Source organism: Balaenoptera borealis (assembly GCF_965194805.1).
Source record: "Balaenoptera borealis genome assembly, chromosome: 15".
Classification (NCBI taxonomy): domain Eukaryota; kingdom Metazoa; phylum Chordata; class Mammalia; order Artiodactyla; family Balaenopteridae; genus Balaenoptera; species Balaenoptera borealis.
The window spans coordinates 31,543,672-31,567,152 of NC_138871.1; the positions used below are offsets into that span (position 1 = coordinate 31,543,672).

Here is a 23,481-nt window from a genome sequence, read left to right on the forward strand (position 1 = left end):
TTGTCCATTTCTGAAAGAGGGGTGTTGAAATCTTCAGCTGTAATTGTGGTTTCATCTATTTCTCCTTGTAGTTCTGTTCATTTTTGCCTCATGTATTTTGATGTTTTATTGTTAGGTGCATACAGTTTAAAAATTGTTATGTAATTTCATCATTCTTTAATGATTCAGGGTCTCCCAGTGCCTGAAGATCATCACTAGTAAATCCTTTATCTACATGCGGTACCTCTAGTTAATGCAAAACTTCCATTACTACCTGCGAACGAGGAGAGCTTTCTTCCTTCGTTAAGCAGAACTCTATTTTAACTTTCCTTGTGGAGAGAGAAAAATATATAAAAGGCATTACTCCAGGTTCCTGGATAGTGCTCTGTTAGGATCAAGGTAGTGGGACCTTCATTGATTGAAGCCATCCTTTCAAATCAGTTCTTATTTTGAACCCTCTGTAGGTTGTAGAAGGTTTCGGTGAATGGATTGCTTATGCCCCAGTGAATCACTTGAGAGTTAGAGATTTACACTTAGGAAAACATCAACTCACTATGTAATATTGATTTACTTTCTTGTGAAGTGCCCCTTTCCCCTACTGTGGAACAGAGAGAAAAATAAAAAGTCCTTTCAACTAAATTGGATTTTTTTTGGATTTCACATAAATGGCAGGACATTTTTCTCCTAACAGTAATAACAGAGGCATTTGGAGTATCTCAGCTGTCATCCCATGTAGAACAGATCCAAGTGATGAAACAGTAGTTGTGATTTTTGTGAACTGGGCCTAACGTTTTTTTCTTAATTCACCCAAGGTAGCTACTTTATTCACTTATAGAGCCCAAGGGATGAATAACAAAACTAAGATCTGTCAGCTCAATGTGAGCGATGCTGTTTGTTTGTTTGTTTAGGTTATTTTATACATGGATTGTTCACTTCAGCAAACACTTAACTGTGTATCAGACCTTCTGCTGGGTTTGGTGATGTTAAAGCAAAGAGGGCCATTACCTGGCCTTGCCCCCAGCCCCTGAATTCTTTGTAGATTGTAGCAGAAGCAAACACACAGTTTTTCACAGTATGACATGAGATACACAGTGAATACCTTGGGCTCAAGAGGAGGGTCCTTGAGGGACTTCCCTGGCGGTCCAGTGTTTAGGACTCCGCACTCTCACTGCTGAGGACCGGGGTTCAATCCCTGGCTGGGGAACTAAAATCCCACAAGCTTTGTGGCGCGGCCAAAATGAAAAAAGAAAAGGTGAGCGTTCTTGGTATGACGGGGCAAGGCACTCTTTGAGGAGATAATGGCCAGTACTTAGAACAGTGCCTGGCACGTGGTAATTTCTTTAAGTGCCTTACATATTGCACACATTCCTTTAACCCATCTAGCAATCCTGAGACATACGGTGATGATCCGCATTTCACAGATGAGGAAACTGACGCAAAAAAATGTTAAGTAACTTGCCGAAGTTCCTACAGCCAGCAAGTGGCAGAACAAGGGTTTGAACCCAGGACCCTTTCCTGCTGTCCTAGCCTTCCCGCTGTTCTGCTTCCCCAGGTCATCCATGGAAGGCGGTGGATACTGAAGTACCTGGCATCAGTCATGTGTGAGAGTGCCGTTTTGTAGTAGACATTAAGTGTAATCAGGCTTGCAGACAGCTGCTCCCCTAAATAATATTTACCATATTGAGAGTAATTGCTATGAAGGTAATTGTCATGCTGGCTAAAAAGAAATAGTACTACTTCACAATGCTATGAAATGTAAAGAAACAAGTGTGGTAGAGGTTTTATCCCCCCTTCTTCAATCAAAAGTTCAGATGTTCAGAAGACAGATAATAACATGAGGTGTGTGTGACTTAAAATATATTTTGTTGTGACCAGGGAGCCTCTAATAATAAATTCGTTAATGGAGGTCTGTTTGCATTTCTACCATAAATTTTTTAAAAGGAGTTTGTTTTTAAAGGGTGATCTCTTCCATTAATGCAGGCAGCCTGTCCCCGACGGGTGACGTGCCTGAAAAATCACAGCACACTTGAACTGCAGTCTCGAAGGCCCTCTGCTGGGGGCCTGGCTTTGCCCTCCTCAGCCCCCTTTCACGCCTGCGCGGTTGACGTTTCCCCCAAATAAGAGTGGAAGGTGGAAGAGTCTTTAACACTTTTAGTTCCTCCCAGTCCAACTAAAGATAGACTCTGTGTTAGCACATTTGCTAATAGCTGGCTTACTTTCAGCCTCTTCACCCCAACTGTAGCGAATGACACATACCCACAGACAACATAGGCATCTCCTTGGACTTGATAGAATCTCAGATCAGAAGAGAAAGAGCATTTACTGTTTCACTTGTGTGTAGGAACTTCATTCATTCAGCTGGCAGCATTTTTGATGGCCTTTGTACCTCTGAATAGACAGTTGAGTATCGGACGCCCAGGTGTTAGAACAGTGCCGCAGCGTGGACAGTCGACAAAGGTTGATTCAAGGTGATTTTTTTTCCCTGTAGGTAAAGGTAATGGGGTCAGATGCACTGGCAATCAGTGTGTTACTAACACACAAAGCAGCCAGTGGGACAGACCTCTTTTGCAGTGAGTGAGCTTCTGAAAAAAAAATGTGGGATTTAAAAAATCTGTATCTTGTTTAAAGGACCTTATTTGATAATCCTTTTCTAGAATAATCTCTCCTTAATTGGTTTATAAATCTAAATCATTCACATCTCTGGTTTGCCTAAAGTATGTTGCCTCTACTGTGGCGACTCCTCTCAAAAAAAAGTTGACTAGTTGGGAATTGTGTTAAAGCCCATCCAGTTGGCCATGGGGGAGAAAAAGTTGATGTTTTAAGGGAGCCAAGAAACTAAACTCTCTCCCGAGAGTTACCCACACAGATAGTAGCTCCTTATAACACTCCTGATATTCTCAGAGCAGAGGGCCTGCTTGAATTTTCCACGGTCTTCTCCACACTGGGCTGCAGGCCTCCTTGATCTTTGTTTGCGTCTTCTCATCTCTTAGTGACCCGCTATCCAACATTTCTTCCTCTGATTGATGCTCTTTAGTTGTGACACTCAACAGGAGAGAAGAAAAGAAAGGTTTAACATTTTGGAACAGAGTAATTCTTTGGGGACAAAATGTCTTCACCTTTTCAGCTTGTGCCTCAGAACCCAAGGAACCAAAATTGCACGAGGAAAAGACTAGGGAAATAAGCCTAGCTGTTTTCCACCAGGAAGAAAATAAACGCGCTTCATCATTCACACATGTGTTTCACCTACTAATCAGGGAACAGCGCTTTCCGGCCATTTTCTGTGCTCCTGTGGGAAGAACCATGTGAAGCAGGGAGACGGTTCTGCTCCGGTGGGTGACTTCACGGGCCAAGGGTGGAGAGGCAGCCCCCACTGCTGAGAGCCCTCGCAAGCCCGCCCTGCGGATGGAGAGTTCATCTGAGCTCTCAGCCTTGAGAAGTGAACCACAGGGCTGTGGGGGGGGGGGGGTTATCCTAAAGAAATAGGATATGATATGCACCTTCCCTTAAAAATACTTTCTTAAACAAGGCAGGTACCAGCTGCTCTGGTGAATGGGGGAGGGGGTCAGCCTGCAAGGTGAGACCCCCTTCTAGGTGTGTGGTCTTCATCCCTGAGCATGCTGTGACCCCAGAAGCAGGTCCTGGCTCAGCCAAGAATGTTCTCTGGGGACTGTGATGTCATCTGATTCTACTGTAAGCAGAGCAAAAGTGGGCAAATGGCCTCACTGTTTGGCCTTGAAGATAGAGTGATCACCTTTTGTGAATGAGCATGTTTAGGTTCCCAGTAAGTTAATTAGAAAGCGTTAAAGAAATCTGCATTGTTCTAACTACCTATCTCTGTGCTGCTCTTGGTTGTTTCCACTTTAGCCTCTTTTATCATTGGTTCAGTCATTGTTTTCACATGGGCTGTTTATCACCTGAGATATTTTCAGAGGCTACACAGGCAGAAATTTTTTGAAAATCCAGGGCTTTGATTTACATAAAAACCTTTTGCTTTGGGCTTCCCTAGTGGCGCAGTGGTTGAGAATCTGCCTGCCAATGCAGGGGACACGGGTTCGAGCCCTGGTCTGGGAAGATCCCACATGCCGCGGAGCAACTAGGCCCGTGAGCCATAACTACTGAGCCTGCGCGTCTGGAGCCTGTGCTCCGCAACAAGAGAGGCCGCGATAGTGAGAGGCCCGCGCACCGCGATGAAGAGTGGCCCCTGCTTGCCGCAACTAGAGAAAGCCCTTGCACAGAAACGAAGACCCAACACAGCCATGAATAAATAAATAAATAAATAAATAAAGGAGTTCCTTTTTAAAAAAAAAAACCTTTTGCTTTGAGGAGGTGGACAAATTGGTATGAATAGTTATTGGTATTCTCTGGTACTGTCTCCCTTATCCTGGCGGAGAAAAGAAGAATCCACTTTCATCTGTAGCCATACCGACAGATGGCATCTTGCTCCATTGACAATAATTGTGTGCAGGGGTGTGAGAATGTGTGCATGTGTTTTCATCTAGAGGTTTCGTTTCCTACTTCATGGGCTTTTTATTTCAGATTTCCTCTTGCCCCCATCCTCAACTTCTGCAGTGCCTAACACAATACCTAACATTTAATGGTTGATCCTTACATTTTTATTGATGACAAATAATTTACCCCCAGAGTCTCTCTTCACTTCTCTTTTCTCTTCTTTCCTTCCCCTCCCCACCTCTAACTTCCAAAACATCATTGACATAGCAGCAGGTATTTTTTGAGCAGAAGTGGGAAATAGTTCCATTTTCTAGGCCAACTGTGATCCCTTGGAAATGGCTGTTTCTAAGGATTTGGAGGCTGCATCTGAGTTCAGTGGGAGATAATGCTGTGATCAATTAGTAATGTCTGTTGTGGACCCAGTGTGGAGGTGGTGTCACATATACTTGCATTCCTGCTTGAGATGGTGGGCCGTTTTTCTTAAGAATGAGAAAAAGTCATATGTTTCTCCAGGGAATTAGTTGATGTTCCCACTGGTGTTGCTTACATTTCCTGCCTTTTAAAAAATACAGTACTCTAATTTTTAAAATGTGTTCCGTAAACCTAATACCATAACCATGTAGACGTGCTACTGAGTTCTGCTAGACAGGATTAGCATCCAGCAAGGCAGAGAGCCTGTGAGGGTATGGACTGGTACATCCTGTCGTCGTTCAGGACACGGGGGTATTTGCCTACCTTCAAAGTAAGAAGCAGAAAACCACAGGTAACGCTGGATGACAAAGCTCTGTGTTGATGTTCATGTCTGCCGATCTTGGGCCCTCACTGGGTTATTAGCAGGAGTGTTCTGGCTTGCCTGCTAGTCAGAAGGGAACACTGATATCTCGCTTTCTTAGAGGGAGGGACTCCTTTCCCTAGAGGGTATGTAGCATGTCGTGGCACTCCCGCCCCAGCAGTCATGAGCATCCTTACACCCGCATCAGTGGGGGTGACCATCCCTGTTTAATCGTCCCCCACAGGCACTGTGAGGGGATAAGAAAGAAAGTAGAGAGAAGGGCTGTGTCCACATGGGGCATATAGGTTGCGGCAGAGGCAGGACTTGTAGGGCAGAGAAACCCGGAGCAGAGAATGGTGCCTGGGTCTGTACATTTGCAGCTGCTTGCGCTCTGGTCACAGGTTGGCTCGGAGCCTGTTCGCTTTGCTCCCTGCGGGCCCTTCACTTCTGAGTCTGGGATGCTTTAGGCCACCCCGGGGGTGGTAGCAGAGGGGTGTACGGTGAGCAGGATTAGATACTGTGTGAGCCTCCAGAAAGCCTTGGGCAGAGCCATTGTTGTCTGGACCCTAACTTATCCTGGATGTTGAATGTGAGTCTCACAGGTAAGCCTGGGGTTCCCTTGGACTGAGATTCCTAGCACCTGTCTGGGGATGAGCAGGGCCAGAGCCTTCATTCCAATTTGTAGCATCCTGGAGGATCTTGGGGGAAGTGGACAGACCCTGGCTGGGCCCTGTTAATGAACACTCTTTAGAGAAATGTGAGAACATCAGGACCAAGATGAGATTGACTTATGTGGCTTTGGTGCTTGTTGGCACTTGCGAATGGGTTTCTTCAGACCTGTGTTCCTGTTGACTCATTTGCTTGCTATTTTAATTTTTTGAGGGAGGTGGTCAGTAAAGGTTTTTGAAGACATTGATGTTTGAGCTGGTCTTGAAGGTAAAGCAGGCAAGGAAATAGTAGAGGTAGAGATAGGGTGAGGAGAGGAGGTCCCACGCTCAGCCCTCCCGAGTTCCCAAGTCCTGCTGGCTCTGATTCTGTTCTACACCCAACCACTCCTCATGCCCTCCCGGATGCTCCTCTCATCTTCCGCCTGGACTGCCGTAGCCTCATCCATTCCTCTGGTTTCCAGTCTTGCCTCTATAAGGCCTCTTCTGTTCTCAATACCCTGAGTGATCCATCTAATCAGATGCTGTGGCTCCTCTTCTCAAAACCTTCCAGTGGCTGCCCAGCTTGGAAAAATTTGGATTCGTAGTGCTCCCTGTGACAGACACCTGCCTGGCATCCTTCCACCCTCGTTTCCCACCACTGTCCTCCAGCTGCACCAGCCTTCCTGCTCTTTCTTGAACATGCTAAGTTCATTCCCACCTCAGGACCTTTGCACCTGCTGTTCCTTCAGTTTTGACTGCTCCTCTTCCACATTTTTGCAGGACTGCTTCCCTCATTTTATTCAGGTCTTTGTTAGATGTCACCTGTTCAGAAAGGACATCTGTGATGACTTTATCTATCTATGCACACACCCATGATGAAGAAAATGCTCCAGTGTCTGCCTTATTTCGTGGAGAACTGTCATCACAGAAAAGTTTTAATGGTGTCTTCTTATTCCAGAATGAAAGAACCTGTATTCCACAAAGTCTGTATAAACTGCTCCTGCTCACATAGGAGTTTAAGTGTCACCTTCTTCAGTTCACACTTCCTAGACATCTCTGTGGAACTGTCTGCCAGGTTTGGCTTTAAAAGGAACTGAATTCATTCAGGAGGTATTTGTTCAGAGCTGTCGATGCGTCAGGCACTGTTCCCTAGAGGGTGTCCCCCACTTGGTGCCAAGGAGACAGAAAATAAACAAATAAACCTACAGTAAAATGTCAGGTTGTGACAGTGCTGGGGATGGGGATGAGCCACTAGCTTCATTACCTTGCAAATCGGTCTTCACAGAAGGATGCTTTCGGGCAGTTGAAAGCCATCCAGTTCTCTCTTGTTCCTTTCCTACCTGAAGTGTAAGAAAGGACAGAAAGAGGAGGGTGGAAGAGTTCTCTGTAACAGTAGCTGCATTTTGTTATGCCAAAGGCTGTGCTGGATACCCACATAGGAGCCCCCCTCTTAGATATAGCAGAAGGGTCCAGAAGCAGCATTAAACCATCCTTCTAGCAACTCTCGAATTCTGCTCCCTCAGTCTCAGAGGTGACAGCTGGCTGGCTACAGGTTGAAAATTGCATTGATCACTTGTCCTCAGCTGAGGGAACATCTAGGATACATCATCTGTTTTACGTCAGAAACCACAGAAGCAAGGCCAGTTGCCTGAAACCAGGGCACTGGATTTCCTTGGTTGTTGCAAAAGCTGCTCAGATTCCCGGTGGTGCCTATCAACCTCTCTATAGGAAGACTTCTCTGGAAGACCCCTCACCCACTGTTCCTCCCTTTCCTCCCCTCCAGGCTCCCCCCTGCCTTATCCGTGGCCTATTTCCAGAGGGTTCTCCTCTGCTTCCTCCCATCCTGACACGCTCCCAGTTTGAGAGTGAGGCTCAGGGTCCCCACGGTGGCTCAGTCCAGTCAGATCAGCCACCGATCAAAGCTCTCCCTGGCAGCCACCGGCAGTATACAGTTGTCTGTAATGGACTGTAGTTTTTTGTTTGTTTTTATTGGGCTATAATTGCTTTCCAATGTCGTGTTAGTTTCTGCTGTACAAAAGAGTGAATCAGCTATATGGATACATATATCCCCTCCCTCTTGGACCTCCCTCACACCCCCTACTCCCATCCCACCCATCTAGATCACCACAGAACACCGAGCTGAGCTCCCTGTGCTATACAGCAGGTTCCCACCAGCTACACATGGCAGTGCACATACGTCAATCTCAATCTCCCGATTCATCCCCCCACCCCCGCGTCCACACATCCATTCTCTACGTCTGCGTCTCTATTCCTGCCCTGCATATAGGTTCATCTGTACCATTTTTCTAGATTCCACATATATGCGATAATATACAGTATTTGTTTTTCTCATTCTGATTTACTTCACTCTGTATGACAGACTCTGGGTCCATCCACGTCTCTACAAATGACCCAATTTCGTTCCTTTTTTATGGCTGAGTAATATTCCATTGTATATAGGTACCACATCTTCTTTATCCATCTGTCTGTCAATGGACATTTAGGTTGCTTCCAGGGCCTCCTCTGGCCACGAGGGTCCAGGTGGGCTGAGCACTGCCCCCCTCTAGACTGTAGTTTTTTTAGAGCAGTTTCAGGCTTATAGAAAAATTGAGCAGAAAGTACAGAGAGTTCCCACATGCTTCCCCTGTTATTAACATCTTGCTTTAGTGTGGTACCTTCACTATAATTGATGAGCCCATATTGGTACATTATTATTAATGAAAGTTAATGTTTTTTACCTAAGGTTAAATGTAAACAAAAGTCCCTAGTTTACATTAAGGCTTATTCTTTGTGCATTCTATGAACGTTGACAAATGTGTGATAACATGTATCCGCCACTGTAGTATCACACAGAATAGTTTCCCTGCCCTAAAAATGCTCTTTGCTTCCCCTGTTCATCCCTCTCTCCCTTGTCCCAAACCCCTGGCAACCAGTGATCTTTTCACTGTCTGCATAGTTTAGCCTTTTCCAGACTATCGTATAGTTGGAATCACACAGTCACAGTACATAGCCTTTTCCGATTGGCTTATTTCACTTAGGAATATGCATTTAAGTTTCCTTCGTGTCTTTTTGTGGCTTGAGAGCTCATTTTTTATTGCTGCATAATATTCCGTTGTCTGAATGTACCACAGCTTATCCGTTCACCTGCTGAAGGATATCTTGGTTACTTCCAAGTTTGGGTAATTGTGAATAAAGCTGCTGTAAACATTTGTGTGCAGCTTTCTGTGCGTGTGTGTGGACATAAGTTTTCAATCATTCAGGTAAATACCAAGGAGCTCGATTGCTGGACCATATGGTAAGACTATGTCTGGTTTTGTAAGAAACCACCAAACTGTCCTCCAAAGTGGCTGTACCATTTCATCAGCTGGTTCTGGTTCCTGCACCACTTTCATTTAGAGGAGTCTGATTTTTCTGGGCAGTGCTTTGGAAGTATGCTGAATATTCCAGGGGTGCCACACACATTCTTCTTTCTGTCATTTTCCTCTTGCTCGAGCTAAACCATCCTAGCAGAAAACTTCCTCTTCCCTCCCTCTTTTCTTTTGCTTCGCACCTCTACCCTCCATGCCAAAAGTCAATGAGGAAGCAGGGTTGGTAGGGGAGAATTACCATGCTTCCCCAGGTTTTTTTTGTTTTCCTTTAAAATGATTTGTTGATACTACTAAAAGGTACGTGATGCTCTTCACCCAAAACCGTGGGGTCAGGTGTACCTTGTTCCTCACTGGTTTGTCTCCAGTCAGTAAATAAGACTCTTTCCCATACGACTAAGTGCTTTGGGGACATTCACTGAACAGCTTTGCTGTATGTGGCCAGAAGAACATACATTGGCCAGAGGGAAATACATCAGGGGCCCTAAAATCAGTGCACCAAGAGACAGCTGCCTGCCTCACCCCTCCCACAGTTCCCTCCCTCTCCGGGCTCCCAGGAGTCTGTTTGGAGCCCCACGACTACAAATCCCTGGGAGCAGGTTTGTTGATGGCTCGTCGGTCTTGTTACTTTATAGGTAGGCTTCCTATTGTGCAACCCAGATGTTTCAGGTTATTATAGAGAGGCAGACAGATGAACAGAGAATGGAGGGAATCACTGCATGGGGAAAGGAGCATCCCAGTTTCCTGAGGGCAGGCTGACGCCACAGTCCTGCGGCGAGCTTCCCCAGACCATTAGCAAGGCTCTCTTGAGTCACCCTGTCCGTTCATGTGGCTGCCGGCTTGTTCCATCTCCCCTGAGTTTAGGGTGCTTCTGCCCGCATGCCTTTGGAGGCTGAATGACCTGTGGTTGAAGGGCCTTTCCCTGCTGGGGTCGGGAATTTCTCAGCAAGGTGCACTATTGGCATCCTAGGCAGGACAAAGTCCTGTGCATCACAGCAATTTGGCATCCCTGCTCTCACCCATTAAATACCAAGAGAGCCCCTCACGTCATTGTGACAATCAAAACTACCCCACCGTTACCATATGCCCCCAGGAGGCCCTGCCAGCGATGAGAACCCCTGGGCTAGGGGTGGTTTGGTCAGGGTCTCCTAGTTAAAAGGGGTCACTCTGAGTGCCTCTTGCCCACTCCTCATCCGGGCCCTTCTCAGCAGCTGGTACCTGCTGTTTTCACCCACATCCTTTTTCATCTACTCTCCCCTCTTCGTCCTCCTGCCCCTCACTTCCAGGGCCCAAGGAGAAGAACTTAGACATTTTTCCAGCCTGCAGGGTGCTGTGGGATTTCAAGAACTTCAGGGTGTTTTCCCTTAACTCTTGAAAATCTAGGCTTCTGAGGATTTGTTTTCTCCATTTGAACCCTGCTTCTCAATCAGTGGTCCTCATGCAGTCAAGTGAGTTCCCCTAAGGGGTGTTCTGTGGTCAGCCCCGAGAACACAGAACACGATGGAAGGCTGACAGTGGCGATTAGCATTGGTGCAGCACTGTACCCTCCGTCCAACCCTCCCCCAGCCCCCAAGGCTGACGCTGCACTGATCTGAAATTCGGCCAAGTCACACTGGTGTTTATCTTGGCTCAAACCCCACGCCTTGTCATGCCTTCTACAGAGGGGACCCAGGGGTGTCCTGAGCGGAGCTGTGGGAAGGGGTGAGTTTGTCATCACCCAGCTATTCACATGGAGGAAATGGGGCAGAGTTCAAGGATTGCTTATTTTTTTTACCTCCCCGCTCGTAGCCTACTTCCAAGCCACTAGCGGTGAGTGATGTGTACATAGGGCCTTGACAGAGCCGAGGGATGGGCCTGGCTTTGTTGGGGCTGCCAAGAGTCTGACTCTGCTGGGCTGAGGTCCACACAGGCAGAGCCACTGCTGACCCTGGGCCCGGAGGATGGTAATTATGGGGACACCACAAGGCCGGGGGAAGCTGGGATGGGGCCAGTGGGCCTCCACGAAGCGGGAGGGGGCTTGGTGTTTGATTTCTGCAATTCCCGGCAGCTGAGGGGCCCGGGCCCTGCAGGTGGTGTCCTTGCATCTACCACTTGATCCCGGCCCTGTCTCAGGTCCACTCTCCCGCCCCTCCTTTCCTCCGGGACTCTGGGAAAGTCGAGCGTGGCCCTTGGCACTGACACCTTTGCTCCTCAAATCAGTGTCAGTCGGCTGCAGCGGGGTCGCGAGCACCTCCGCACGGCTTCCTGTGGCCTCGGAGCTCAGCCCTGGTAGAGCCTGTTGGTGATTCAGCGGCCGGGAAACTCCGGGAGGGCTCGGCGATACTCGTCCTGCTGCCCTGCAATCCCTGGCCAGGGCCCTCGGCCAGCCAGCATGGGGGCGGGGCCTGTGGAAGAGGAAGTTTGACTCAGTCGCCAGCCCTGGTCCAGGTCTTTGATAAACCCTCAGCTCTGCTTCCTCCTGACGAGAAAGGGTGGGGCACAGATGGGAGCGAGCACAGGGCCCGCCTCGCCCAGAGGAGATGCTCTGTGCGTCCTGGTTAACTTACTGTTTGGCAAAGATATTTTGCTCCTGTGTGCTGTTTGCTTTGTAGGAGGGGGTCCTCTCAGACCACCGGATCAGTAGGCAGCCCCGTTCTGTAAGGCTTTGACGTGGGTGGGTGTTGGGGAGAGCAGAGAGGAAGATATGTGTGTAGCAGTGTGAGGGGGTTGCATCACACCTGCCAGGCCTTAGAAACAAAGGCTTCTCAACAGGGCAGCACCCACCCCCTCCTGCAAGGGTCTCTGCGGACTTTTTATTTAGTCATTTCTTTTTTGCATGTCTTCCAGAAGTCAGGATGAGCACGCCACCTCCTTTTATAGCTGCATTGCTTCTCTGATGCCTGTGCATGTGGTATAAGTCCTGGGCATTTATTAGGACCTTGACTCTAAAGAGCCTAAAGCATTTTGCAAATATTCTCATTTGGCCTTTGAAGTACGGAAAGGAAGATAGTAATGTAATCTGTTCTCCTAAGTCAGAGATGGTGGGGAAAGAGGTCTGGGCCTGGGGACTGCAAAGAAGTGAGGTCGGGGCAGCCTGAGGGTTTTCCAGGCAGGAGAGAGCGAGTGAGAATATTTAAGAAGCCTGGGCCAGGTGGACACATTTGGGTGGAACAAAGGACTTGAATAGCGAGCGTGGGAGAGGCTCCCAGGACACAGGTGGGTGTGTTTGCTTCAGCCGTATCTTCCTGCTTTCTCATAAAGATTTCAGGAAAAACTGACAAAATAAGTTAAGGGTGTAAAACATTTCAGGGGTCATCTCATCAGGTGATCAAACAACTCAGGGTCATCTTGGCATGATCTTGGTTCAGCAGACTTACTCCAGGCTCAGGAGAAGGGTGACGCTTCCCCATCCTGAGTGGTCTTCTCTATATTCTAGTGAGACTCGTTAACCAGGATAGAAAGAGAAGAGGCATTTTAACTCAGCACCCGACTGAATGATGGTGCAGCCTGACTTCTGTAATGCAGTTCAGTGTGATGGTTTCTAAGGGTTGGAAGAATTATTCCTCAGAAGAAGAGTACATTGCAGATGTTGTGAGAGAGGGGCCTTTGAGTCCCTCCGCTATTTCTGCAACCTCTAGAGCAGTCTCTGCCACGTAGTGGGTGCTCAGTAAACACTTGTTGAATGAGTGAATGCCAGGTTTCCGTGTTCTCCAACTCCACTGAAATCAGAAAAAGAACCGACACTGAGAGGTGTAGCTGGGGGAGAAGTGAGGGGGGAATTCCGGGGGGTCGGTGGGCTTTCCCACTCCCCACCTGCACATTCTCAGTACTCACCCCCCTCCAACTCTGTTTTCAAGCTGGTGACCTCTTAGAGAAATCCAGTTCAACATACATGTATCCAAACCCTAAGTAGGTGGCAGGCATTGCACCAGGTGTGAGGGTAGAGATGAGTAGGACACAGCTGCCGACCTCGCTGGCGGGGAGGGGTGAGACGTGAAAACTTCTTAACTACAAGGTGGGATCTAATAAGGACGGCACTGAGGAAGAAATGATTGTTTCTGACATTTGAACGAGGCTTTCAGAGGCAAATTTGTTTACAGGTAGAGGAAGGGGCTGGCCGACTCAGGGAGTAGCATGATAGAAATGGGAACTCTCAGTCATAGCAGCGACCACATGTTGCATGGTTGTGATGGGCCACTGCATGTATTACACGTTTCTCCTGAGTCCCCTCACTCAGTCTTTACGGTAACCCTGTGTGGGAGACCAATACCGTTATCTCTTTTTCATAGCGGAGGAATCCGAGACTCAGGCAACTAAGCAAAGGTCACACAGCTGCAAGAACTCGAGTCAGGACCCTAGTGGCTTGAGCCCCAAGGCACCGAGCTGAGTGAGGACAGGTCGTGTGCAGGGAAGGGGGACAGTGCCAGGCGGCTGGTGCCTAACAGGAGTGGGTGGGAGGAGCCAGATGGAAATGGGGTTTGGGACCAGGTTATGCACCTGAAATCTCTGCTTGGGACTTCTTGGCTGGGGGAGGGGACTGTGTGAGCGGGGGTTTAGAGGGAAGGAGTCTGATGGCCCAGAAGTGCTCTGGAAGCTCACTTCTGGCAGCAGGAGCAAAGGTAAAAAAGCTGTTGTCAGGAAAACCAGTCAGGCAACTATTGTGATAGCCCAGGAGAGATGATGAGGCTGAATTGGGGCAGTGGGGATACAGGGGGATGGATAAGGTGGAGGCAGGACGTGTAGGAGACCTTGGCTTGGATACAGGGTAAAGGAGAGGGAGGGGTCGATGACAGCTGTCGGGTCTTCAGCCCCACCTAGAACGAAGGAGGAGGAGTGGAACAGTCAGGAGACAGGTGAGTTTATTTTGGAACACGACGTTTGAGGTACAGGCCTCTGGAGAGGGGTCAGGATTGGAGATGGTGTGTGGGACCTGGAAGTGGGAAAGTGTCTATGGGAACATGGGGTTTGTGTGTTGGCTTCAACAGCCCATACTCATCTGCCTTCGATATAGTATGGAAGAGTCCATTTTCCTCCGACCTTGCATACACTATTTTATTTTATTTAATCCTTGCAATAGTCACGTGAGGAAGTGTTATCCTTATTTATGGATGAGGACACAGAGGCTCAGCGAGGTTAGATAACTTAGCCAAGGTCCCATAGTTAAGCAGTGGCAGAGCCAGGATTTGAACAAAGGCCTGACGGCAAGGCTCCTTTCTGCTCTGCCATAATAGACCCTGAGTCAGGAATAGAAAATGGTACAGGGTTGCAATGCAGGCACCCATCTGCCTGTCTCGTTCACCTCCCCATCCTGCAGGTTCATTCTGAATACTTGAGGTTTTCCCATCCACAGATATATGGACAATACCCATGAGCATTCAGGTAACACTGGCTTATTTTCCACAGTGTCATAGTCATGAGGTATTGCCTTAGACGCATCAAGTTGGGCTTTGCTGCTTATGGCCACCCAGGGGTCATTAGGAAGGGTCCCAAGCTCACTGACCCAAGAGCGTTCCTCATGGACTGTAAGCTTGGAATATATCATCAAGCCAGTGTCAAGACTGCACTGAAGGGCTTCCCTGGTGGCGCAGTGGTTAAGAATCCACCTGAATGCAGGAGACACGGGTTCGAGCCCTGGTTCGGGAAGATCCCACATGCCGCGGAGCAACTAAGCCCGTGTACCACAACTACTGAGCCTGTGCTCTAGAGCCCGCAAGCCACAACTACTGAAACCCGTACACCTAGAGCCCGTGCTCCACAACAAGAGAAGCCTGCAGACCGCATCGAGGAGGAGCCCCCGCTCTCTGCAACTAGAGAAAGCCCTCGCACAACAACAAAGACCCAACGCAGCCAAAAATAAATAAATTAATTAAAAAAGAAAAAAAGTGCATTGAAAATGTAGAAATGAGAAGTGCCCTTTTAGGTTGCGGTTTTCGGATCTCTCCCATCTTCTGATATTTGATGGAAGTGCCATGCTAAACTGAAAGACAATATTACTGTAAACCGAGCACGCTCACTGAGATAAGCACACGCAGCCTGCATCTTGCCTGATCCTCGTTCAAGGCGAGGGATCCACCTACAAAGCATTGGAATGAGGCCAAGTATGTCCCCACCCCCCTTCCCCAGATAGATGGTTGAAGAAGATGCACAGCCCCATATTGTTCCAGAAGTTAAGGACTGGGCTGATCTTCTGGCCCAACTCTGTCATTTAAACGTAAGGAACCCAAGATTGAGAGGTGAAGGGACTTGCTAAAGGTGACACCATTCACGAATGACCCTAGTCTCTGGACCCCTTGGTAGCCTGCATATCCCAGTACATCTGGCTTAGATCCAGGAGAAGAGGAGGAGGTGGACTTTTCTAGCATGTCTGTGTTCTTTGGCTGCACTTCATAGGGTAAGGGAAAGCAAAGGGGGGCCAGCTGGGCCCTGTAACATGAGCCTGCAATGTCTGTCACTTACAAGCTGGGTGACCTTGGGCAGGTGACTTCCTCTCCTGTACCTCCACTTTCTCACCTCTGAAATGGGAGCACAAATAGTACCTGCTTCCTAGGACTGGCTTTGAGTATTGAATGAGATGATGCAGGGCATGTCATAAGTGCTCAAATGTTGCTGCTATTATTGTTAATAACGCTATCAGCCACAATAATAACTATGGCTGAACGGTGTGAGGAGGGAGCTCAGAAGACCAGTCAGGCGCTGGTGGTCTTCCCTCTACCACCCGCCACTGACATACAAGTGTCTTCTCAGTTCATGTGTCCAGTGTGGGGCTGTTTGGGCACAGGGTCAGAACCTCACTTGGGTGGGTTTGTAACTGAGAGCTGCCCTCTCCCTGCAGAGTTGGGAGAGTTTCTTTGCTCTGTGTGTCTGGACTCGCCACCTGAAACACAGCACTAACCATTTCAAATAATTCCTCGATAAGATTCTCCTTGGGTAGCAGAGTCCAATCTGTGTTTTGAAAGCAGAGTTGCAGATGCTGGGACGGTGAAAGAAAGAGCCCTCTGTCCCATGAGCCCATCAGCCTAAGGTGATTCATTCCCGTGTCACGTATTTCTAAACCCTCCTTGCCTTCCCCTGAGCTGTCCTAATCCCGTCTGGCCAGTTCCTCCACAAATTCCTCTGCTGCTTTGCCTGCCATCCTCTGAAGCCAGTGTAACTGGTGTCTCTGTAAGTAGGAGCACTCGTGAATTGTCAGCTCTTCCTTGGAGAGAAATGCTGCACTGGGGCGACGAGGATGCCTCCTGGCTGCTTTCGACCATGGCATTTATGGATATTCTCGAAGGCGGGGCAGGCCCGGGTCTCCTGGTCCTACCAGCTTCCCTCCTTGTCCCTGCCTGCAGTGTGTTCCCTTTTTCTTTCTTCCAAATCAGTTCTGACCCTGAAGCCAGCATCTTCACCTGGCTATCGAACCTCTTGCATTTAAAAATACTGATAAAGTCACACAATATTGCAGTTTTTGCTATGCAGCTAAAAATCCTGCCATGTTTGCAGATAAAATTCAGATGTTGGAATATAATTCATAAGAAAAGATACCTTAGAATCTGGTACCAGAAGATACCAGCAGGCCCTGGGTTCCCCGTGACCCATTTCCATATATTTTTGTGCCCTATATGGCTGTCCATGAGTTGTCACCTGAAGACCTCATGCTGAGATGCAGGATTCTCACCTACTAGGTACCACCCTCACTTCCTGAGCTCCTGCTCTGTCCCTTATGACCCTGCGACCCCAAGCATGGCAGGAGAGGAAGGGGGGATCCTGGCTACCCTCCAAACACCCACACTCCCTTCTGCCTCTCTCACCTGATTCCTGCCCCTCTCGTCTGCATTAGTTCTTTCTCCATAGGCCTTTGCTCGCCACCTCTAAATCCAAGGCATCCTTTTTTTTTTTTTTTACATCTTTATTGGAGTATAATTGCTTTACAATGGTGTGTTAGTTTCTGCTTTATAACAAAGTGAATCAGCTATACATACACATATATCCCCATATCTCTTCCCTCTTGCGTCTCCCTCCCTCCCACTCTCCCTATCCCACCCCTCTAGGTGGTCACAAAGCACCAAGCTGATCTCCCTGTGCTATGCGGCTGCTTCCCACTAGCTAGCTATTTTACGTTTGGTAGTGTATATATGTCCATGCCACTCTCTCACTTTGTCCCAGCTTACCCTTCCCCCTCCCCGTGTCCTCAAGTCCATTCTCTAGTAGGTCTGCCTCTTTATTCCTGTCTTGCCCCTAGGTTCTTCATGACCTTTTTTTTTTTTAAGATTCCATATATATGTGTTAGCATATGGTATTTGTTTTTCTCTTTCTGACTTACTTCACTCTGTATGACAGACTCTAGGTCCATCCACCTCACTATAAATAACTCAATTTCATTTCTTTTTATGGCTGAGTAATATTCCTTTATATATATGTACCACATCTTCTTTATCCATTCATCTGTTGATGGACACTTAGGTTGCTTCCATGTCCTGGCTATTGTAAATAGAGATGCAATGAACATTGTGGTACATGACTCTTTTTGAATTATGGTTTTCTCAGGGTATATGCCCAGGAGTGGGATTGCTGGGTCGTATGGTAGTTCTATTTTTAGTTTTTTAAGGAACCTCCATACTGTTCTCCATAGTGGCTGTATCAATTTACATTCCCACCAACAGTGCAAGAGGGTTCCCTTTTCTCCACACCCTCTCCAGCATTTATTGTTTGTAGACTTTTTGATGATGGCCATTCTGACTGGTATGAGGTGTTACCTCATTGTAATTTTGATTTGCATTTCTTAATGATTAGGATTGAAGACCTAAATGTAAGGCCAGACACTATAAAACTCTTAGAGGAAAACATAGGCACAGTACTCTATGACATAAATCACAGCAAGATCCTTTTTGACCCACCTCCTAGAGAAATGGAAATAAAAACAAAAATAAACAAATGGGACCTAATGAAAAAGCGTTTGCACAGCAAATGAAACCATAAACAAGATGAAAAGATAACCCTCAGAATGGAAGGAAATATTTGCAAATGAAGCAATTGACAGAGGATTAATCTCCAAAATTTACAAGCAGCTCATGCAGCTCAATATCAAAAAAACAAACAACCCAATCCAAAAATGGGCAGAAGACCTAAATAGACATTTCTCCAAAGAAGATATACAGATTGCCAACAAACACATGAAAGAATGCTCACTAACATCACTAATCATTAGAGAAATGCAAATCAAAACTACAATGAGGTATCACCTCACACCAGTCAGAATGGCCATCACCAGAACAGCTGATTTATACAGTGGAGTAGGTAGGGGCAAATACTGGCTGTATTAGAGGCCAGAGCAGGGCGCGGTCAACTCTGCTGGGGTGACTGAGGGCCTGAGGCTGCTTCTTCCAGGCCAGGGCACTAGAGCTGAATGTCCACAGAGGAGGCGAGGCGGTCAGTAGGCCAGCAGGTGATGGGTGGAGGGTGTCCCGTGCTGCAGGCGCAGCCGGGTCCCGGCCCCGTGCCTGAGTGAAGGCGTGCATGGAGGGGGCACCCTGCTCTGTGGCCTGGGGGTGGGGAGTTCCCAGCATCCGTCAGCAGCATTTCCCATTGGCCCAGAGGTGGGTGGGCTTCACAATGGCCCCATCCTGTGAGCTCACCAGATAAGTAGGCTAGCCTTTCTGTTGACATTCTTCCTGTTGGAAACGTCTGTCTGCATTCCAAACAGCTGAATTATTAAGCACTGCAGCCCTTGTCCTTCCTGGAGGGCAGCCTGGGTTCCCAGTCTACCTCAAGGAACAGGGTCCGCCTTTCATAAGGTCTTTCTTCCGTTGCATGTGGTTTTCCCCTCACCACCACCCCCTTGTCTTTTTAAAGTTCACAAGGCAGGGATTCCCCTCTTTGGAGCTATTTAAACAGAAATGGGGTGCTGGCAGGAGCAGCCTAGAAGGGATTCCTGGCCCAGAGGGAGGCTGGCTGGGTGGCCCTGCGGCAGGCGAGGTCCGGCTTTGAACCTCAGGCAGAGGCACCTGTGGCTGCCAAGCCTCCGTCTGGAGTGTCTGTCGTCTCCCCGGAGCTGCCGACTGTGGCGCTGTCCCCGGGCCTGGACTGTCCCCATCCAGGTGCTCCCGGGAAGGATTTCCTGTGCTTTTGATGAGCCTCGGAGCCTGCCAAGTCCACATGTTTCTGGAAGGCCTCTGCACAGCCCGGGGGTGGGGGCTGGCAGTCTGGGCAGCTGGGCTTACGAATACTGGGCTGCAGGGTGTCTGGACAGTCACACCCTTGCCCCTTCTCGGCAGACGTTGCTCGCAGTGGGGGAATTGGAGGCAGTGGGAGTATCCCAAGAGGTAACTGATGTAGCCTCTGGAAAAGACGGATCAACCTGGAGGCTAAGCCTGCTGAATCTGTTGTCCGGACTCATTTGGGGGTTGTAACTGGTAAACACACACCTTCCAGTGTGTCATGGCAGGCTATGGTCAGAAGGACTGGTGTTCGGGGTGGTAATTAAACACTGTCTTGGGCACAGGAATTGGACAGACTTGAATTTGAATTTGGCTGCAGGAGCTTGGGCAGACTTCTCAACCTCTCTAAGCCTCAGTTTCCTCATCTGTAAAACCGGGTGTTCCCATGGGCTGGACCAGAAGGCAGGGACGCCAGGAGGTGCCCTGTGTCATGGGTTATCGTGAGGACTAAATAAGATGATGCGTGTAAAAGCCGAGTGGTGGGCCTGAGAGTGGCACCTGTCCAATAAGGGGTATCCACCCACGTGAGAACTGAAAGAGGCCTGGCCCTGTCGTTTTGGTCTGGGACCCTCTTAGGGAGCCCACCACGCAGTGAAGGGAAAGCAGAGGGCTCACCTCCCATCACAGGGCCTCAACTGAAGTTGTGCCTGAATGGAGGTTGCAGAGAGAGCCCAGGGCACTAAAACGTTTTTCCATGGGAATGTGAGGGTACAGAAAGGAACTATTCTTCTCCTATTGCTCAAATTATGAATAAAAACCCAGTGTCTTTCATCTGTGGAACATGGTGGTTTTGTGAACTCTAATTAGTTCCCAAGACATCTTTGCAAGTTGGCAGCTGAGAGCTCCCAGGTGAGGAGCAGAGGGGGCAAGGGGACTCACCCCGAGTCTGCGGGAGCCCCCCTCCACGCACCCTGCAGGCTGGCGAACGTCTCTGTCCTGGCTAGAGTTGGACAGTATTCGCTTTCTTATTCTGGTTTTGCTTAGGCAGAGGTCAACGTGGAGTCCAGGAACTATACTGACTGACAGGATATGGGGCCGGGGAGGGAGATGGGAAGGTAATTCACTCGTTCAGGGACAGTTTGTGACAGGCCATTGGCACTTTCTGTCGAGAGGTATGCAAAGCATCCCCGAGTCGTTCCTTTTGGTACCACAGGTCACGGGCCACCTTTGGCCCAGAGTGGTTTGTGGTGGTGTCAGCAAAATCAGATTGTGACGGGTCCCCAGCTGACAGTGAGAAACCTCTAAGACTTTTTCTGGCTTTGATAGGAAAGCCTCATTTTAACGCTTGGTGTGCGGATTACAAACTCGGCCTTTTAGATATGTCCAGGGGAACCCTAAGACCATGCTTCCAAAGTTAGTGTCTATTGAGCAACAAGAAAGAATTGCACGGGGCAGATGTGTGATTTTACTAACTTTCTCTCCTTGTCCCCCACCGCCGACTGGTCTCCCCCAACCCAACTCCAGCACAAATGTCTGGTTCAACACTCTGTAGGAGTATTTGGGAAATCCATGCCAAGCCTGCAGTAAAAGCGGTCTGAAGTTTTTGAGATGTTTCTCATGTCAAAGGCCTGAAGGAAAGTCATGAGCAGATTGCCATATCTGTTGCAATGTGTTTCTCCCTTGAGAGTCAAGGGCTGGTGCGTCTACACTCTGAGGGACAGGAGAAAGGAGCCCTCACAGCCTGCACGGTGGGGGGCGAGCTGGTCCTGAGCATTGGGGTAGGGGTCACAGTGCAGAAGTTTGCCTGTTTTCTCTGCCGCCTCTGGGCTAACCTGCAGGCGGCCCAGCCTGTTAGCATGGCCACCACGGCGTCTTTTTGCAGTTTGGTTTTAGGAAGTCATTCTAACTTAGTTCATGCTGATTGCACAACTCAGAGAGATTCCTTTTTCATCAGAATTTTGCTGCTCTGTTTCCTGAAACCTCTGGTACTGTAACATGCTGGCATATAAGGTCATCTGCTGGCAGGGGCGGTTTCACAGGTGGTCACAGGATCTCTTGCTTAGGTGGGCCCTGGGCTTGGGGGGCTAACACCGCTGCCGCTGTGCAGCTGCAGTCTTGAAATTCTTAATAGTTTTCTCTTTGCATTTGTATCTTGTAAATGAAGTTCAGTGGGACCGTGGGGTGTGCACCGAGGAGGACCTGGGCCTCGCCTCCTGTGGTCCCACCTACCGTCACCTCCCTGCCTCCCCTGGGTGGGTTCTCACCCCTGCCACATGGGGCCTGGACACAAGAAAGGCTGGGGTGAGGTGTGCACACCCCACAGCATCCTGGGCAGGGCATGGTGGTAGCTGCCCCATCCTGGGCTGGCAGCCCCACTGCGTTTCCGTGGATGACTGACTCCCCTCCCCCCGTCCAGGTTGCCAGGGTGGATATTGCAACACCCTCGCGGGTCACCTGCCCACCTTGGGTTGGGGCGACTGGTTTCTGGGAAGAGGAAACCCCTGACTCGGCTCCCCTGCCCCCAGCTGGGTCGCACACACCCATCCCGCCGCTGGGGGAGGGGAAGCGCGGCAGTGCGGGGTCACGTGCGCAATTGCGCGCTGTCGCTGGGGCCCAGGGCGCCCCTGAGGATCTGTGCTCACCCTGCAGGTCTCCTCATACCCCAGAGAGGGCAAGACCAGAAAGAGCAGATAAGAAACATCACGACATGCACAACAGTGTGTAGGTACTTAAAGCCCCCGAACTGTACACTTAAAGAGGGTTAAGGTAGTGACTTCTATGTATGTTCTACCACAATAAAAATATTTATAAGGTGTTTTTAAAAAGACAGAAACAAGAAACATCATGACAAGTGGAGACAGAGAGACCAGGAAAGGAAGGGAAAAGCTTGATATTTTAGTAACTTAGAGTGCCCATTAGATAGGCACTTTTTTCCTGCTTTTTGGGCAGAGGGTCCCACGTCTTCACTTTGCACTGAGTTCCCCAAAGTATGTCACCAAGCCTGCCTTTGGCCACCCTGTGAAACTACCAAGTCTCCCTTGCAAGGGCCCACTCTCGAAGCCTGAGAACGTGGGCTGCTGGCCAAACTCTCACCTGTCCTCTCTTCTTCCCCTCGCAGGTCTTTTGTTGGCTGTGTGCCAGGCCCTGGAGAACAGCACGTCCGCTCTGAGTGGTGAGTGCCGTCCCCTTGGGGTGGGGTGGTGTGCGGAGCATTGCACGGTGGCAGACCCTGGCTGCTTTGTGGAGCCTGAGCTCTAAGCTTCCTCCCGGGGCTCCTGCCCGCTGAGCTCCCGCACAAATGTCCCCTGCACCCTCTCTGTCCTCTGTCCCAGGGGCCCAGGGAGCGCTCCTGGGAGGTCTTAACTGCTGGCCTCAGGGCTCGCCCTCTCCCTTCTCTGATCAGACAATCACTGTGGGCAGGGGTGCCGGAAAGCAAAGCCTGCACGACCCACAAGCTGGGAACCATCACGTTCTAATCCATCTAAAGAAGAACCCAGATCCCTAAACCCTCGTCTCCTTCTGCCTGGTGATTTTGTTTAGTTATTTTCCAGTTTATTTTTTGACATTTGTAGTCATATTTCCCCGGTCTCGTTTGCAAGATCCTCGATCAACAGATTGGAAAGTTGGGAAACGTGGGAGGCAAACCATTCTCGGGCAGAGGATCACAGAAAGCATCGGCTTTTAGCATTTGTCCATGTGCGCTAATATTTTTATACAGTTAGTCATGGTGAGGAAACTATTTGGATTCCTGCTTTTTAAATTCAACGTTTGGAGTTGTGCATTTTTCCATGTTGCTAGAAAGTCTTGAAATTTATCCTTTTAAAATGTCATGATGTTCCATTAAAACGGACATATGTGATTTAATTAGGCATTTCCCATGGGATATTTTTGTTGCCTCCAGTTTAAATTATAATGCTACATCTTGATGCCTAGAAGGTGTTTCCTTCTTTTGGATCCTTTCCTTAGGACATATCTCCAGGAGCAAGGATAAATATATTTATGAACCTTTTAACAAATTGCCAAATAGCTCTCCAAGTGAATTGAGCTGATTTCTACGCCAGCAATGCATGAGTCTGCCAGTTTCACTGTTCCCTCGTTGACATGGCGTATGCTCCCATCTGTTATTGCAGTGGCCCCTGCTGTGTTTCCCT

General features: G+C 48.8%; 1 protein-coding gene and 1 long non-coding RNA gene across 3 annotated transcripts in view; one reads left to right on the plus strand and one right to left on the minus strand.

The window, feature by feature from the left end:
* The window catches only part of LOC309611685, a 732,894-nt gene that overhangs the window by 342,650 nt on the left and 366,763 nt on the right, over positions 1 to 23,481 (minus strand). The window lies entirely within an intron of this gene.
* TGFA (transforming growth factor alpha) overlaps positions 1 to 23,481 on the plus strand; it is a 107,866-nt gene that overhangs the window by 14,001 nt on the left and 70,384 nt on the right. For both annotated transcript variants that reach the window (XM_082356434.1, XM_082356435.1), the window contains exon 2: positions 22,449 to 22,502. In XM_082356434.1, the coding sequence (XP_082212560.1) occupies positions 22,449 to 22,502 (54 nt within the window). The remainder of the gene's footprint in view (positions 1 to 22,448; positions 22,503 to 23,481) is intronic.